The following is a 17,942-nucleotide window of genomic DNA, read 5'->3' as shown; positions in this document are numbered from 1 at the left end:
TAGTCATCATACCCTCAGCAGCGTAAGACGAAATTGTATAGTGCCTGTTCACTCACGTCACTTTGATGCAAAATCCTAACCAGTAAACTATGGGATGTCACACATCAGGTTGAATAATGTAACAGGGTCTGGCACACTGGTAAAATATGCATAAAACCGCACTTATGCAGTTGGGTGTGAATGATATTTTTCCCACAAAGGAGATGGTGTGGAAATTTGGTTTTAATTATTGACTGAAGGGGCAAAATACTCATTTTTGAAAAGGCCCTACTGCATGCCGACAAGGTCTAAGTGCAGTTTCGGGATGTGAATACAGGTTGCATATTTGATGAAATATTTTGTTGAAGGCAGTAAAGTTTCCCTTTGGTGGAATTATTTTTTTTAAAAAACCCAAATGCCCAAAATGTGCATTTGCATGTGGATAAAGGTTATTGTTTTTGCGAAATACCCTGCTATGTGTGGACAGGGTTAAAGTCGACCCCCTCCCTAACTGGTGGTCCAAACTGGAAATCACCCAACTGCTGTATGTAGAGTGATAGCAAGTGAAAAGATTCTTAATTTGATCTTCATTTGCAGAACAATTTGCATTTTCTCACAGGAATACTCACGAGACAGATGTGCTTTAAACAACTCATAGTGCTTCTCACTTGAAATTATATTCTTCCTAAATATACAAATTAAATTCTGTAATTTGATTCTGAATGGACTCTCAACTTTAGACATCCCACTGTCAGCCAAACCATTCCCAAATAGGGTCAACGTGTAACGATTAATCTGTTTTTGTTTACTGTTCAGTCAATATGAGCTGATGATAACGTTTTCTTGTCTTGGGATTTTATTGTATAAAATTCAAAAATGGTCGAATGGAACTTGGACTCTCACCAAATTAATGCGACCTTTCCAACCCTCGACAGTTCTCACCATCACAAGGAGAGGTCAAAAACAGAGCCCCATACCCAAGGAGACTTTGTAAACACTTGGATGTTAAAACCTTGGGAATTGAGTTCAGCCTCTTCATGAAAACAGCAATCAGGCTGTTAATGAATTCACTCTATACTGCCTAGTTGCCTGTGCGCACTGACGGCAAAAGCAGTCATTATTGCTGACTTAAAATCTACTTGGCGTCATTCATCATCCTATGAAAGAGCAAAATGCAAGTGGAGCTCGGAGGAACACGCCGGAGGGTGTTCCATGGGTAGGATCGATATACTGTACTGCCTGAACTCTCTGGGGGATTTGAACTCCACATTCAGATGGACTCAATTGCAAGAGAAGCACTGCACATTCCTCGCATACAGTGCTAAAGTATAATGAACTATTTATCTCTAGTCTCCATACCTTAATCACTACTGATTGCTTTTAATGTGTGCAAATTTGAACTCTCATACAGCTCCTTAAATTAATTTGTTGTTAAAAAAACAGACTGTGTAGTATCACTGGGAAACAATATTGTGGGGATTCAATTTGATTTAAACCCAGACAAAGCTCTTTCATGCACTAACATGAAAAAAAGTCTCATTTGTTACCTTTGTGCATGTTGTATTAGCAGAATATAGTATTTTAAAAAGAATTGCTTCACTCCTTTATCATATATAGTAAAAAAAAATGCATGTTATCTAAACAAACTTTTAAATAATTGTCTCTCTTGAGCATCTTCCTGGCTTTTATATTAACACTCCCAGAAAAACAGTTTATTCCAGGAAGAGTACCCCAGCAAGAAACAGAAAAAGCACAAGCCACATTAAAACTTAACAGGACTTTGGAGGCAAACAGACTTATGCAGCCCTGTGAATCCTCTGGGGGCTGCAGCTTGGCTTTGAGGTTGATGGTGGTGAGGCCGGGGGGCATTCTGGAAAGACCAGTTGCATCACTCACATTATAATTTGTACCAGAGGACATTGACAACCCCTCCACTGACTGGTGTTTGTTGTGTACTAGAAGTTTTGACTGTGATTTATTTTATATATTTATTTATTTGAAAGGCACATGCATACAGATGATGTGAAAATACTATATATTTTATTTTACACATACTATATGTTTATATATAGTATTTTACACATACTATATGTTTATATATATATATAGTATTTTACACATACTATATGTTTATATATATAGTATTTTACACATACTATACGTTTATATACAGTATTTTACACATTATATATTTATATATAGTATTTTACACATAGTATATGTTTATATATTATATTTTACATATATGTTTATTTATAGTATTTTACACATAGAATATGTTTATATGTATATATATAGTATTTTACACATACTATATGTTTATATATACATGTCCATATACCCCAACCCATTGGAAATTAATGATGAAATGTCAAAGTATAATTTTTACAAAGTAAACATCACATTGGATGAATTTTTCAGCATTCTGTTGTAAATGTACTATCTACCTAACATGTTTTTTCTGCATGAATTTCTTAGCAAAAACGTAGATGCCTTGCCGCTTAGATGTGAACTCCCTTGAAACCTATTAGAACTTTTGCTTGAGGATGCTTCAAAGTTTCTCATTTAATCATCAGGGGAGAAAAGGGGGCACACCATGGGTTTTTCTTCATTTATTCTCTTAACAGCCTATTCTGTACTGTGTCTTTCTGGCATGAGATGGTACATTGTCATGCAGCAACATGACCTACTATGTTCATCATTTTGTACCATGGCAGAGAAAATGGACACTCAGAAAATCCATATAAATTTGGAGCAATTTTTTGATATTTTCAGTGATTCGAAATGGGCTGACACTCTCTTTTTCCTCATTACAACCCCCCAAAAAAAGACTACACTACTTGATGCTACACTGCAAAATTGTTGGGACATGATTCCCATCCATGGCTCTTTGGCCATCTGGACCAAATTTGTTGCTTGACACTAGTCAGTGAGCAGGGATCCTATGAGGATACATTTTTATTTGGTATTTTTTATTTTCATGCAGTGGCAAAGCCCAAACATGTCCGAGTTTATTTCTGCCTCAACAAAAGTATGCTCTATATTTTTCATTTGTTAATTCCCATTAACGTTCCTCATGCTTTTATATTTCAGCTTGAAGAAGCTTCTACTGCTCAATATGAAGATAAAAGAAAGAAAGTGGTCATCAGAAACAAACATTTTTACATATTTCTTAATACGTTTCAGCAAGCAACTCTTTGAAAAGTGCTAGATAAGTAAAGTTGCTTTCTTGCACTATAAATAACAAATAACACTATAAATCACATAGCCAACAGTTTGGCATCACTTACTGCTCGATTTATGTTTTAAAAAATCAATTACCAGATTCAAATTTAAAGCTCTATCTGTCTTTTTAAATATAGATTTTAGGTGGAGCAAAAAAATTTATCTAGATAGTGTAAAACATTCAGTTAGCCTCTCTCTTAGACATTTCATTTCTATTCACACTAACCTGCAAAATGATTAAACTGCATTTGACAGCAAAATTGCTGGAATAACATCATTTTAAAAATGAAATCCAGCCTAATTTCGTTTTAAAGCAGATTTGCTACAGGAAAACTGCATGTTAAAATATACTATTTATCTTTTTTTTAGATTTTAGCCTCATTTGGAGGTGGTACAGGTTGATTTCAAACAAGGCAGACTAACCATCGGCTTTGCTAAAGGGTTGTTCTATTTGCTCCTAGTGGGCGGCACCAAAAGTCCATCGATCTTTAGGGATGAGCTTTTGACCGGTTGGCTGAGCTCCAAGCAAACAATGGCAGTTTTTTTAATTTTGTTGTAAACTAACATAGTATTATGCATGTATGTCAAAGGGGTGGTCTTTGTGGTTGCACCCACATCCCAATGAAACATGGATTTTGAAGTCTTAAATAACAGATGCATGCTAAAAAAAATTGTGTTACATGGTGAAGAGGTGTGCTTACTGTAAATATATTGTGGTTATACAACTATGCTGTGTCCTAATAGATAATCGATTTTCATTTTTAAAGTGGGACCTAAGTCATTTTTCTATATGTTGGACTATGTTGAAATGAGTCAATATCAACGTTTGCCCTGGTTAAGTTTTTTTTTTAATTGGTCTAGCGTTTAAGAATTGGTTACAAAGGGTTAGGGTTATTATTTTCCCCCTTTTAAATCAATAACTGCAATTTCATATTCATTTTTTCTGTGTTTTAGTTCAAAAATCATTTTGTAAAATCTAAAAATATATTTAAAAAATGCTAAAATTGTTTTAGATCTATAAAAACACAAGATTCATTTGTTACAAAGTATTTTAAGAGGAGAGGCGGTGATACAGTACATGAAATATCATAGTGCTCAATAAGTATGATAAGAATAAACTCACCTAGTCAGTGCAGTTCATAGACATCAGGTAAAATGGGATTTTTAGCACTCACTGTGATTGTGGTGGCTGATTGTTTGATGATGCAGTGTCACCCGGTGGGTAAACTGAAAATAGCAAGCGTGAGAGTAACAGATTAATGGCAAATCACAGCAAGACATGCTTTAAATAAAAGGCTCTATCCATTTTGCAGCTTGTATACAGTATCTATTCCAGGCGCTGATTATTAGAGCAAAAGAATATGAGTCATTATTAGGAGAACTGAGTGGTGATAATCAGCTAAAATTGTTGACAGCGAGACAGCCAGAGTCATTAAATGTTGTCTTGAGGGAAACTATGACACAGACACAGAAGAGTCATCCACACTCCCCCGTGCCTGATTTGGCCTGTCGAAATGGTAGATTTTAATAAGGAGGCTGTACCAATGGGTAATTCAAAGGCTCATTTGAGGCACAATGAAGCAGCAGTAGAGTAGGATCCACAGCAAAAGCAGCATTTCCAACTCTAATGGGTTTATATCACAAGAGGCAGAGGAAAATTGAAGAAGAATCCTCCCTTTTTGTTGGCGAAACACACATGGGACAATAAAAAAAAGACAATATTATGGAGGAATAAAGGCTGGTACAAAATTTGTAGATCATATTACGTCAACTCGATTTCATGTGGGCCGGACCATTTTCAATATAATATTTAGATTTTTTGTTGTATATATGGATTAAAAGAACTGGATTAAAAGCCCTGAATATTGAGTTTTTTTATAGAACTAATACAATGTTTATTTTAGCTTTTTTTAATATATTTTTAGATTTTTGAACTAAAATATTGATTTAAAAGGGGGGTAGTCAAGAAATTTAATATACATCTATAGTCTTCATTTTAATTTGATCCTAAAAGAAAGTTACTCATGATTTACTTTCCCGGGCCACACAAAATGATGCAGCGGGCCAGATTTGGCCCCCGGGGCCGCCACTTTGACCCATGTGATATAAATTAATCCAAAATGTTATTGTTTGGATCGGGACAACTACTGGTGTTGGTAGAGAGCAATATAGTAAGCAAAATGTTTACTATTTTTAGTAAAGGATGATTGTAATGAGAGGGAGATGGTGAAATTTTGGTTGTTGGTGAAGCATAAGTGTCTCACTATGTTATTTCTATCATAAGGACATACCTGAAATGTAAGCTTTTGGCGGTCCTGCTGTTGTCATCTTTCAATTTAGCATTTTCCATCTGTTTCTCTTTCTTTTCTTCACTGGAATTGCTCACTTCATGATTTTCTCCAGTAGAAACTCTTTTCAATTCACTACCATGAGCTAAAGACACCAGGGAAGTAGAGGATTACAGATGTTTGAATTTTTCTCCATCCAGGATTATTTCTTCTACAGTTTCCTCTTCAACTCTTGACTCCCCTTTTCTGAGCTGTCTGGATGGAAGAAAAACATCAATGCTCAGGTCCTTCATGTAACTGTAGTCATCCTCCTCCTCTGAGTCCGGTGCTGACAAGCTATAAATCCCTTCCTCGGAACTCATGGAGAAATGACCCTCTTCTACCCTGGTTTTGCTGCATCTATGATCCTTGGAGGCTTTTTCCATCCATGATCGGATCTCCTGATTGATTCCTCCTGCCTACAGCGAATACAGGGGCTGTAAGTTCAGTCTGACTTTCTTTCCCATTAATTATGAGGCTTCCTGGTGTGGGCGTTTGGCAACATTACAGCCATGACATGATGAGAATGTGGAGATGTCAGAAGTCGCACTGTTGGAAGAGTTATCAGAATGGCTTCTTGAAGATTTCCTTGCTCAACATTCCCAAAGTTCACGCTCATGGCTCTTTTCGAGACATTCAAACAAACTTTGGGCAGGAGGATTTATAGTCTTGCCAATAGCGGCTGACTTAACTGATCCAAAATTTGGGATTTGGGGAATACTTTCTGCAATCTGTGAAACTTTATCCTGTAAAAAAAGGATAATAAATGTGGAATGAGATGCAGCGCTACAAAAAAATAGACAGATTATGGTTTGTAAAAGAGACAAAGGTGCCTGAACTCTTATTATTTTGTTACATGCACATGAAAAATGTATTTTTTTTCAAGAATCTGGGTTGTTTCGCATTGCATTTATATGGGATTCAAAAATAAAGATATTGTTTCAATTTTAATTTCTATGGAGGGAGAGTTCATTATGTCTAATGTTAACCTTTGCTCTTAACTAGAATGAACAGCTGATGCACAAATCAGGTTTATTGTGTATGTGCAATTTCTAGTATAATTACTGATTGTTGATGCCATAGCTTTTTGATCCAAACAACTAGTTGTTGCAAAAACACAATAATAAATCCCTTTTTCGTGTTTTGACCTGTAAAGGAACATACAACATGTCCTTGAAAAATTACATATTTTGCACTTGGTTCCCTTTTAAATTCTCATCAATCTGGCAGGAAAAATATGAGTGGGAAGACAATAAACACTTTGCAATGTGTTAATAATTCAGTTACAATTGTCAGGTAAGCTGAGCTCTCATTTCCCTTGCTTTTTTTAAATTTGTTTGTTTTTTGTTGGGGTTTTTTTTGCACATCACTTCATCCAAACAGTTATGCTTATACTCTATTTGATATATATATGCACAAATACTAACCTTGTCGATGTCTGTGTAATAACCCATGAATAGAGACACATAGATGATAACAGACTTCTCATCTGGGGATATGCATGCCAGGTCTATAGGAGGAAGGACATTTCATGTTATTCCAATGCTGAGCTCTGAGTATTCAACAATGCCAAAGCAAATGATTATGACAAATAACTGGTACTGTATACTATAAAGATGGCTTATATACAATATTGTGGTTCATTTTAACATAAAAATTTACCTGTACCTGCAAAATATTTGTGCAAAAGAAATGACCAGTCAAAGGTAGTAATGATTGATATAATAATGACTGGAGAATATATTATATGTATATACATATATATATATATATATAATGTATATAAATGCATACATGTATATATCGCAACAAATGAAATCCGGAGGTATATTGCAAAAAAGACATACACTCATTCATTTCCTGAAATTGCTTATTCTTACAAGTGTCACAGGGGGTGCTTGAGCCTATCCCAGCCAACTACAGGCACCAGGTGGGGGGGACACTTAATCAGTGGCCAGCCAATCACAGGGCATAAGGAGAGAGACAACCATCCACGCTCACACTCATACCTAGGGGTAATTTAGAGCCTACCCTGCATGTTTTTGGGATGTAGGAGGGTACCAGAGTACCCCTCGGCCACCAATACTTGTACAGTACTATACAATATAGTTATACTTATCTACACTAGTGAAACCAATTTTGCAGAACAAAGAAAAAATGGTCAAAAATTGATCGCATTGCATTATTTCTTACATTTAGATGTGTTATTTATCTCCCCAATATATTTGGGACTAGGAAAAAATATGTGATCTGGACATCCATCTATCCGGAGAAAAAAAATAACCATTGCAATATTAATTTATTTTCAAAAGGAAGCACATTTCTCAATTCTGTTCAAAAGTGCAGCTGTGAAGAACTCATTGAACCAATCGTATGCAATTAAAACCAAAGCCATGGCAGATATCAGAATGATCATCTTTGTTTATTTCAATTGCGTCCATGATTGTGACCACCAGCAGTGTCAAATCAGTAGCACTTTACCTGATTTTGACAATATTCAACTGCCAATGTTTTTCCTCTACCTGCCGCTTGATCGGTGATTTGCACAGACGAGCAATCACCGCCGTGGAAAGCAGGAGTTTTGTGCAAAGAACATCGCACGTGACACTTCTGGGCCTCTAGAAGTCACGCCTTTTTACTCTTTGAGTTGCTGTTTGCAACCTTGTCGTGTTCCAAGCAACAGATGTATGCAAGGGACTAAGTCACAAGGATGCATGGATGACATGCTGTAATCACAACGTGTTGATCATTTATAAGTAATGCAATGGTAATTTCTGTTTTAACAGTAACAATCAAGTTCTTTAGCACAACTGCCTTAGTTGTTAAGGTTGTTCATAAATGCGTGAAGAAATGACTTGAGAACTCACCCTGACTTTCCTGCAAAAAAATCACTATTATTTCTTCTCAGCTTTAGGAGAAAAAAATACTAAAAGCCATAAATTACCATATTTTTTTGTTTATTAACAAAATTCACAAATGAGGGTGAAACGAAGACTTGCATTAATTTATAGAGTACAAAAGGACATTATTTTTGGACAATCATCAGTTAATGCAGAGTTATTCACTCAGCCAAAACGTGCATTATAAAAAAAAATGCTTTGAGTCATATTGTTCGAGTTCCGAATCACTTCTTCGTTATCAAAAACGGCAACACGTGGTTTCGAAAAAGTGTCCAGGCCATTGGAATTGGGACTACTTTTTCCCCATGACGAAACTAGGGACCTCAGCATCATCCTCTGCTTCTTTTTCCACCTCATCGTCCTTCTTTTCGTCTTCACTGCTGCTTGCGCTTTTTTCTGCTTCATCATCATTTTGTTCTTGTTTGGATTTCTTCGTCAGGAGCTTCTTTTGCTTCAGTTTTTCTCGCTTCTTCCTCCGCTTTGCCGTCCTCTCCTCGGCTTCACGTTGGTTCTGTTCCACTTTATCCAAGTAAGCAATCTCCTTGTTTTGCTTAACAGACATTTTGTCCAGAAAGTTTTGTCTCTGATATTCTCGGCGTCGGAGGTGCCGATAAACGTGGAACTCACCGCTGCCTGCACCTGCGCTGGAACCCATCACATCACGGACGAACTCCGGCGGAGCCCGAGGGTTCCATTTTTTCGGTCGATCCGGGATTGCAACAGGTTTATCAGGGTTCCGCATCAACCGTTCCAGCTTTAAACGTTGTTCTTCTGCGGGCGTCTTAGCGATCACGAGCGGCTGGTCACCTTTTCGCCCCGATTTGGCCGTTTTGTTGTTTTTTGGGTCGTGTACCGCCATATTGGTCATCAACATTGAATGAATACAATGCTTCCGCTATGCTCGGGGTGAACCGGAACCTACTTATTTGTGGTGGGCTGTCTTTAAATTATTTTCATTTGTAGTTTCCGTTTTGATTGTTTTTTTTCCATTGAATTTTATTTTTAATTCAATATTATAGTTGAAATGTGTTTTCCACAGTAAAATAATGTGTTTACAAGGACATCTAGCTACTCAGTAAGTGGTTGTAAGCCTTACTGGAGGTAAGAAATCTTCTTTTTTTGTGTTTATAATAATTTCTCACATTGTTTCATTTACAATGTTGGAAATGAAATGTATTGTGTAGTTTGTCCATTGTGTTTAATAACGAGTTAAGTGAATAAAGTCCTTGTATGAGGCTAGATGTCTGATGTATGCTATGCGCCAACGGGGAGATATCGTCACCTGTCGGTCATTTTACGATAGTTCCGTTCGACACACATAATTTAAGAGTCATCCGAGCATGTATTTTGAAATACATAGGTATAATCCATTATTAAACGATTTCAAACGCCTTGATGTCACAAACTTCGGAAACAGTCTTCAACAACTTCTTTACAGTCTCCTGATGCAAGATGGCCACCCGTTGACTGAGATGACACGGAAATAACTATGCTTTTATTAGTTATTATTTCCTAATTCAAATACAATTTCCATTCCACCTTAATCGCGTTTATTCGCTATTATTTTTCACTGGATATTTTCCAAACACTGTAAACATCGGTGCCGTAATATACAGCGTTATATCTTATGTAACAAATAAAACTGACATATCGTCCAACCAATCAAAATTCGGGATATCATTTCCTTGGGCATCTCTGACCAATGGTCGTTTGGCTCCGCCTAGCGGCGACATGCTTGAGTTTTAAGGTGTTGTTTGAGAGCAGCTGAACTATACTCTCCTGTAGTGTAAAAGCTTGATTCGTACACCAGAAGTTCACTTTTAAATACAAGTAAGCAAGATGAATAGCTTAATAAGATATACTTCTAGGTGTCTGCGGCTTGGAGCGACGTGCTCTCTACCCGGACAAGCCGAAGGACGAGTGTGGACGGCCTCTACCCGGCTTTACTGCGCGGCGTCGGACCTCCAAAAAGACCTTGGCGACATGGTGAAGAAGGACAAAGTGGTTGTTTTTATGAAGGGGACACCTGCTCAGCCCATGTGTGGTTTTAGTAACGCCGTGGTCCAAATTCTGCGAATGCACGGAGTGGAAGATTACGCTTCGTACAATGTCTTGGCGGACGAGGTGCTCCGAGAAGGTCAGTAAAATGAAATACGGGTACAACAAGTTGTCACCTGAGATCAATTTCTCCTCCTATTACTTTGTCACGAATCCATCAAACTATTTTTTGAACGGTGTATATTCATGTTCCATTGTAGTGTAAAAACGACAGATCGACATCATAAACGTTGCTGGCTAACAAACTCCCTTAGCTTTAACTTGATATACTTTATCAGTTTTTTGCAGAAGCACCCTTGGGTGTGGTTGCTAAAATCAGCCTTTAAGAATTCTTATAGCTGCTCCAGAGGATTTTGGCATTATAAAGTATATTTGCCTAATTGGCGTACAAATAAACAATTCAAAACATTTAAGGAAGTCATCAGAATTAAGACTGTGAATTGAATTCTTTTATTGTCATTAGTATACTAGTATGGGGAGATTTAAAGCTTCACCATGAACTGTACAAATAACGACAACAAAAATAAATGATAATAAATAATCAATAAGTGTCAGCAATAGCTATTTGAGAAGAGTCATGTGACTCCAGTGGCATGTAAATACGTGGCACTTGAGTCACGTGACTCTTGTCAAATAGCTGTTTGCTGACACTTATTGATTATTTATTATCATTTTTTGTTTGTTGTTATTGGGGTGCTGGAACCTATCTCAGCTGACTTGGAGCCAGAGGCATTTTGTGTGACTGTCTACGGATAAAATTTAAATAATAGATGTATATATTAGTTCATTGTTCTATGTAATAAATAAATGAAATCAATGAGAATATTTACTATGAGGTGAGTGCCCTACAAAAAGGAAATAATCTTGACCAGGTGGTTTTCTTTCCATAGGAGTCAAAGTGTTCTCCAACTGGCCCACGATCCCTCAAGTGTACTTCAATGGAGAGTTTGTCGGAGGCTGTGACATCCTCCTTCAGATGCACCAGAATGGGGATCTGGTGGAGGAGTTAAAGAAGCTGGGTGTGCAGTCTGCACTATTGGACACTGAGAAAGACTCAAAATAAAAAGAATTAATGTCTGTATACTACACACAACAAGAAGAACACATTTACTCAGTTGAATCACACATGTTGCACTCTCTAGACAAAATTGACTCTTCTGAAGATGTAGATGCAATTTGGAGCTGAAATTATGAGTGTTTTAGGTGGCAGCATAATGGACTCCTGAGTTTTCCTGACTTCAAACCTGGATTCTTTTTTGTTTTTTTAAAAGTACAACACGAGCGTGATAAAAATAAGTTATGGATTGAGATTCAGAGTGTGACAGGGCTTCTCTGCACTGTAGCTTTAAGGATGAAAATGACTCCTCAGGATGACTTTACGCTTTTCAAGTTGGACCAGAATGCAATGTCATTGGACGTGGCAACATCCGGATACGTACTACACATTTAGAAGGAATAATTCTGTCTTGAATTTTTGTATTGAATAAAGTCCATATGGTTATGAAAGTGTATGATGTCAGTACTTTTGGGACAATGTTTACATAATTTCGAAAACCAGTAGAGGGGGCTGAAAAGCAAGACTTTAAAAAATAAATAATAATAAAAAATCTTTTGGGTATTTCCAAACATAAAATGTACACGAACATATTGTCCATTAATGAAATGAGCAAATATATTTTAGCTGCATGCACACTGTAAAAATATTGGATCTGCATGGTACCTGAAATAACTAAACACAATCTTATCAAAAAGGTAATTTTAATAAAAGACATAGTATTTACAAGAAGGTATTTCTTTGCTATGAATTTCCAGCATCACATGAAAAAATAACAGTTCAGATTTTCTGCAAAAAGCGCAGCACCAGATCCCGCAATGTTGTGCGCAGTGGTTCATTGTTATCGCACACAATGTGTGTGCCGTCCTCTTCCAGCTGAATTAGGGTGTCTTCTGCTTGCAGGTGTAAAATGTGTCCATCTGCTGTCTCCTCCACTTTGACCTCTGTGATGCCATGCTATAAATCACAAGAGCACAACACAAAATTTGAGTTTTTGCTCAAACATTCCATATCCATACATAAAGTCACATTTAATTTCATAGTAGTTTTACTAGTTATTTGTTACTCTGTTGGTAGGTGGTGAATTACAATAAAAAAAATGTTTTTCCATTGTAATATGCCGTTATTTGGGTTTGTTTTTTCAGAGGGTGGGAATGAATTAAGTTGTATTTAGTTCATTTGAATAGGAAAGGTTGATTTGAGATACATATAAATTGACATTTAAGGTCAGTTTCGGAACGCATTAAGCTCGTATCTCAAGGTATGACTATTTGTTTCAACCACTTTAGCATCTTATAATTAAAACCCTTAAAATTACATTAATAATACGAAGGTGACCTTTTGTAGAGTGCTGAGAAAGGCTTCAAGGGGGACAGCTCCACTCAGTAGGGGTTTGGGCGCTTGACCTGCTGGGGGTTCCTCCATCACTCGTTTTCTCTTTTTGGTAGGAGGGGCTGGAGGGGTCTTGGGAACTGACTGGTAAAAAAAAAGATGAAAACATTGTAAACATTATATTAATGTATTTTATTAACCCTTAATCTGCCTTTTATAACTAAACAAGTGTGTTGGTAACAAGACAACATTAGTATTTAAACATCTTAGCATGCATTGTTAAATCATCAAATTTAGTAGTACTTACCGACAGTGTGTGCTTGTTATCTTTGGAGTGCAAAATGGCTGAGACGGTTGCTACGGAGATGCCAGGTTTGACCTCGGAGGGCACTAGGGAGTTGGCCAGCTGACAAGATGTTGAGATATTAAAATTTCTGCTTGCTTAGTGACAAAACTTTTAATACATTAAATCTGTAAATGTATTTTGACTTTCCCAGAACTAGAAGAACATGTCTTAGAAATATGCATTACATTTTGCACTTGAATAGCAGCTTTAGTTGACCAAGTGGGCTCACTCACCTCAGGCTGAATATAGACACGCTCAAAACGTCTTCTGAAGGGCAGGCTAAGCACGGAGCAGCGCCTGTATGGCATAGGAGGAGGCTGCAGCTCCAGCATCAGATCTGAGCGATGAGACTGGGTCATTGGAGGCTGGGTGTACTGCTCGGGACATACCACATGGACAGGCTGTGGGGAGAATGTTGGCATGAATACATAGTTACTAACCAAATAGGTTAGTAAAAAAAAGCAGGATAAAAAATAAAATCCTGCATAAAAAATTTGGAGGTCATGAAAATATTTGTTGTCAAAACTGTATTTTTAACAGCAATTGGAGTATTAAGACAGTATCGAATTTTTTTAAGTCACTCTTAAAACCTTAATCTTTTATTATTTAGTTCGTAGTTGTGTGAGGAACGTGGAACAAATTAGAGAATTTAAATATAAAGTACTGCTCTACTTATCAAATTTTTAATCCATGGAAAAATTCTGGGAACTAATTAAATACATAAGTAGTGGTACGACTGTATAAAGCTTTAAAACATTTTTGCAGCCCCTGACATGTTATTTGGGTCCAATATGGCTCCTTCAAGATCTTCATGTGTGGGGCATAGATCTCTATTTTATTGTGTAGTTCTTGCAAAATTTGATGAAAGTGCACATTATGATACCTGGACTTCCTTGAGCAGCTTTGATACTTGGTGGAAGTTAAGACGTGTGTCGATAGGACAGTAAACACACTTCATGGCCAGCGGCTGATAGGGAGCCAAAGCATCCAAGTAAGAGAAGTCAGGTTCTGTTGGCAAAAAAAGTGGAAAAAAAGAAAATTAAATCATGTTTTTAAAAGCAGTACTCCTTTAGACTTTTGTGTTTTCAAGATTTAACTGGCATCATACCAGTGAAGATGATGGTGTTGAGGCTGGACTTTCCCCACAGCTCCATGAAGTGGACCACATCCCCAAAACGTAGGGAAGGGTGGCCAGTGAACACGACACAAGGTTGGCGGAAGTCACTGCTGAAGTCACCGTGAATGCTTGGGTAGTGCTTTAGCTTATTGCTTTGGATCAACTGAAACAATAGAGTGGAGTGTATAATCAACAGTGACAAAATACGAAAGTATTTTTTCTGGTGTAATATCTGGACATTTAAGACTCAATGGTAGATATATGGAAAAGTGAACATCTTATCAAAAACTTTATAATTCCTCTCAAAAATGCATCTAAAATTTCCCTTTACTTTTCTACAAATAGTATAAAATAGCATAGCATTTATGATTTAAAGAACATACCTCTGCATGGGGGAATGGAGGCTCTGGAAGATACACCTTTGACTGCTTGTTGTGACAGAGCCTTAAATCATAATTACAATGAAAGTAAGCATGTATGACATTCAATAAGTATATCAAAATAATAACCACGCCCTCACCATTCAGCAAAGATCTGTGAAAACTCCAATGAGCTATTGGCCACAGGGGATATGAAGTAGAAGGGGGTAGTACCCAAGTTGGCACTGTCAATAAACTGGTAAAGACACTCCAGTAGATCATAAATAACACCAGAAGAGTAGCAAGGGACGAGCACATTGCCTCCTGCGCGAATTGTCATAGCTGCAAAAGACATGAGGTATTAAATGTTTACAAGTTACATCTTGGGTTGCTTCAATGCATTAAGAAGCGAGTCTGACATCTTAGCCCACCTAGATTGCTGCAAAATTCGCCCAGCATGCCATCTGGGTTGGCAGTAGGCATTTGTGTAAGGCCAGTGAGAATGAGAACATCACTGTTCTTCAGGGAACTTTGGTCCATAGGCTGGAAGAGAAGCGGTATAAAACTTGGAAGGGTACAAATTTTTATTACTTTGGACATTTACTGTAGGTATCGCAGTTACCTGTGGGTGGGTGGTGAGGAGTGATGACCCTGAAACATAGGAAACTTTCTCATGATGTGACTGGATGATCCAGTTAGAGCTCCCTAATGAGTAGCCAGAGCTTAATGGAGAGATTTGTACAGCTCCAAACAACTCCTGGAGAAAAAGAAAAGGAAAAAAGAATTATCAAATGTGTCCAAAAAGTTGACAGCTACATAAGTTGAATGCAACAAAAGACATACAGTTAGGGAAGGGAAAATTCATAACCAAAAATAAATAAATAATAAAATCATCACTGTAATTTTTGAACTATAAGGGACACCTGATCATAAGTCACACCCACATATTTTTTTATGAAGATGAGGTTGAGCTGCACTGGACAATAAAGCACAGAGTTCAGAATATGTGTGGAGGGTAGTGACTTATAATCAGAAAATTACAGTGGTTTAAACATTTGACAATTTGCTATCCCTGCATTTATATAGAGAGTTATTTAAACATAGCTATCTAACCATGCATGTGTTTATGTCTTTCTATCAATACTCATCATTTTTCAGTATATTTTGCAAGGTTTCACACAAAACTGACAAATGTGTCTTACCACTTTCTGTGAATAACCAACAAGCTGCACTTTGCTGAGAGCAGAGTTGACCTCCTGCATACCATAACATCGTTTCCAAGTCCAAACATCAAGTGCATCCTTCAGTGGACCAGGAAGCAACCTTGTAAATAGAATCAAGAAGCACCTGACTGCAATCCACTGATTTGTACTTGTAAGATACCAGATTGGTGGAAAGGTTTCCTCTTATGGGTTTATATTATCTTAACAAGTTTGGATACCTTTGTATTTCATTCTTCTTCCAGATGGTGGCAGTCTGGGCCTTGGGAACTCGCTCCATGAACTTCACTAGCTCCTCCATCAGCAGCCTGATCCAAGGACAACAAATTATATTAACATCCATACAATTATAAAAGGAATACACTGAAGCAACATAAACCAGAGGCTCATTTTGCACACTTCTACAAATACTCCTTGAGTAAAATTATAGATGCACTACCAGCACCAGAAACATAAAATCCCAATGTTTTTACCTTCCAATCTGAAGGGTGGGCTCTGTGGCGTATACTGTGCCAGTGAAGCCTGTGTTTTCGGTAATGTAGGGCAAGGCCATCATACAGTGGTAGTTGGATATTAGGATGACATCAATGGTTGACAGATCCAGCAGTTCTCGCTGTATTTTTTTACGTTGATTAAGAGAAATTGTCAACATACGTTTAACATTTAAAAAAATATATACTTGCATGCAGTTTTGAAATGTTACCTCGGGGAGGCAGAACTCTGGCTGAGAATCCACAAATACTCTTCCTGCACATTCTTTCAGCTCCTGGAAAGATCAAATAGTAAATTATCTATATTCCAATTGCAATTATCTCACAAAAATAATCCATTCATTAAATCCAGGGCATCTTGTACCTTTTCTAAATTTAGTGTTCCATCTTTAGCACTCCAACCAGGTAGCTTTGAAAGTCTTGGACTGGAAAATTATAATATTAGTTTTAGTCTTGCACTAGTTAAATTCAAATTATGTACATTATAGCCTGACTTTATCACATACCTGTGCACAAGAGGAAGGGGTAAGAAGTTTAGGACAGAAGTCGTGTCCAGTCCACAATCCAACATGATAGTGGTTGATTTAAATTTGAGAACATTGCAAGGCAATGTGGGATGACCAGAAAGGCAGTACTAGCAGAGAATAAAATCGGTTGTCCATTAAACAAATACACATATAGATATTATTACATAGGATGACATCTCTAAACATAAACATACTTGACTGCTAACACTGCAAATGCATGACAGAAGAGAATGCTAATTTACCAGATAACAACTGCTTTTACATTCCAAAATCCCCAGTCCATAGTTAAATCATCAAATGAGCACAAATAGCACGCACTTGTCACTTACCAATTTCATTGTTTTTTTAAGGATCGCTGTCCAAAAAGAACAATTAGAGGCAAACTTATATTGCTAATGTTATGGCATGTTACAATTTTCTTCTTCGTTGGTTTATTCGGTATGTTTCGCACAAAACAAACGGCATAAACCTACAGCGCTATCTTTCGAGTGGCGGAAGAATTTTTCATTTCATAAAACGGATTTCCGGCCAGTAATGTTTACGTCACGTTGGCGGTACTTGTTTACGTATTAGATGTTCTGTAGACATACAAGGAACGTCCGAAAAAGGGGCTAAATGCGCAAAAAAGTATGGAATCGGCGTCTAAAATTTGAAACGTAAACCATGTTTATTAGTTCCAAAAAGTGTAGTAGCTAACTTTATGAGTCCAACGCTGGGTATCGGGAGGTGTTACCTTTTCGAACCTGTCAAATTCCTCTCACTGACTCATTTAGTTGGAGCTTTGCATGTTTTGCAATGCATTGCGTAAACTTTGCCCGACGCTAGACTCTGAGCATTATCCACTTACCCAGGTAAGCAGTAATGTTTCAAAATGATCGATCTTGTTGCTTTTTCTGTTCTTTGAAAGCTTATCTAACTAAGTTTAAGAGTAGATCTTATAGGGTTATGGTTTATTGGGAAACAAAGCTTCCAACCAAGCTTATAAAACTAAGTTTAAGTTTAGGAAC

The 17,942-nt window shown here is 37.2% G+C and overlaps 3 protein-coding genes and 1 non-coding gene across 4 annotated transcripts; 1 reads left to right on the top strand and 3 right to left on the bottom strand.

Moving 5' to 3' along the window:
- Nucleotides 1–7,972: 7,972 nt before the first annotated feature.
- LOC144193459 (small Cajal body-specific RNA 13) lies at nucleotides 7,973–8,250 on the bottom strand. The gene has a single exon (XR_013325770.1).
- Nucleotides 8,251–8,471: 221 nt separating this feature from the next.
- On the bottom strand, nucleotides 8,472–9,340 carry prkrip1 (PRKR interacting protein 1). Its single transcript, XM_077710312.1, has one exon. The coding sequence runs from the start codon at nucleotides 9,303–9,305 to the stop codon at nucleotides 8,724–8,726; it is 582 nt and encodes a 193-aa protein (XP_077566438.1). The 5' UTR covers nucleotides 9,306–9,340; the 3' UTR covers nucleotides 8,472–8,723.
- A 798-nt stretch (nucleotides 9,341–10,138) lies between these two features.
- glrx5 (glutaredoxin 5 homolog (S. cerevisiae)) lies at nucleotides 10,139–11,630 on the top strand. Its single transcript, XM_077710388.1, has 2 exons — nucleotides 10,139–10,568; nucleotides 11,380–11,630. Exons 1-2 carry the CDS (start codon nucleotides 10,271–10,273, stop codon nucleotides 11,550–11,552), a joined length of 471 nt encoding a protein of 156 aa, XP_077566514.1. The 5' UTR covers nucleotides 10,139–10,270; the 3' UTR covers nucleotides 11,553–11,630.
- Nucleotides 11,631–12,230: 600 nt separating this feature from the next.
- ints9 (integrator complex subunit 9) lies at nucleotides 12,231–17,413 on the bottom strand. Its single transcript, XM_077709923.1, has 17 exons — nucleotides 17,265–17,413; nucleotides 16,915–17,042; nucleotides 16,773–16,833; nucleotides 16,621–16,683; nucleotides 16,391–16,530; nucleotides 16,139–16,225; nucleotides 15,900–16,020; nucleotides 15,320–15,454; nucleotides 15,129–15,240; nucleotides 14,859–15,039; nucleotides 14,722–14,782; nucleotides 14,330–14,501; nucleotides 14,105–14,229; nucleotides 13,455–13,622; nucleotides 13,183–13,281; nucleotides 12,882–13,019; nucleotides 12,231–12,500 (listed from the first exon to the last, which is right to left on the bottom strand). The coding sequence occupies exons 1-17, from the start codon at nucleotides 17,271–17,273 to the stop codon at nucleotides 12,324–12,326; spliced, it is 1,977 nt and encodes a 658-aa protein (XP_077566049.1). The 5' UTR covers nucleotides 17,274–17,413; the 3' UTR covers nucleotides 12,231–12,323.
- Between the last annotated feature and the right edge of the window lie 529 nt (nucleotides 17,414–17,942).

This window comes from Stigmatopora nigra, chromosome 2 (assembly GCF_051989575.1).
Source record: "Stigmatopora nigra isolate UIUO_SnigA chromosome 2, RoL_Snig_1.1, whole genome shotgun sequence".
NCBI lineage: Eukaryota > Metazoa > Chordata > Actinopteri > Syngnathiformes > Syngnathidae > Stigmatopora > Stigmatopora nigra.
The sequence above is the reverse complement of the archived record's forward strand: the minus strand, read 5'-3'. Positions and strand labels throughout refer to the sequence as shown.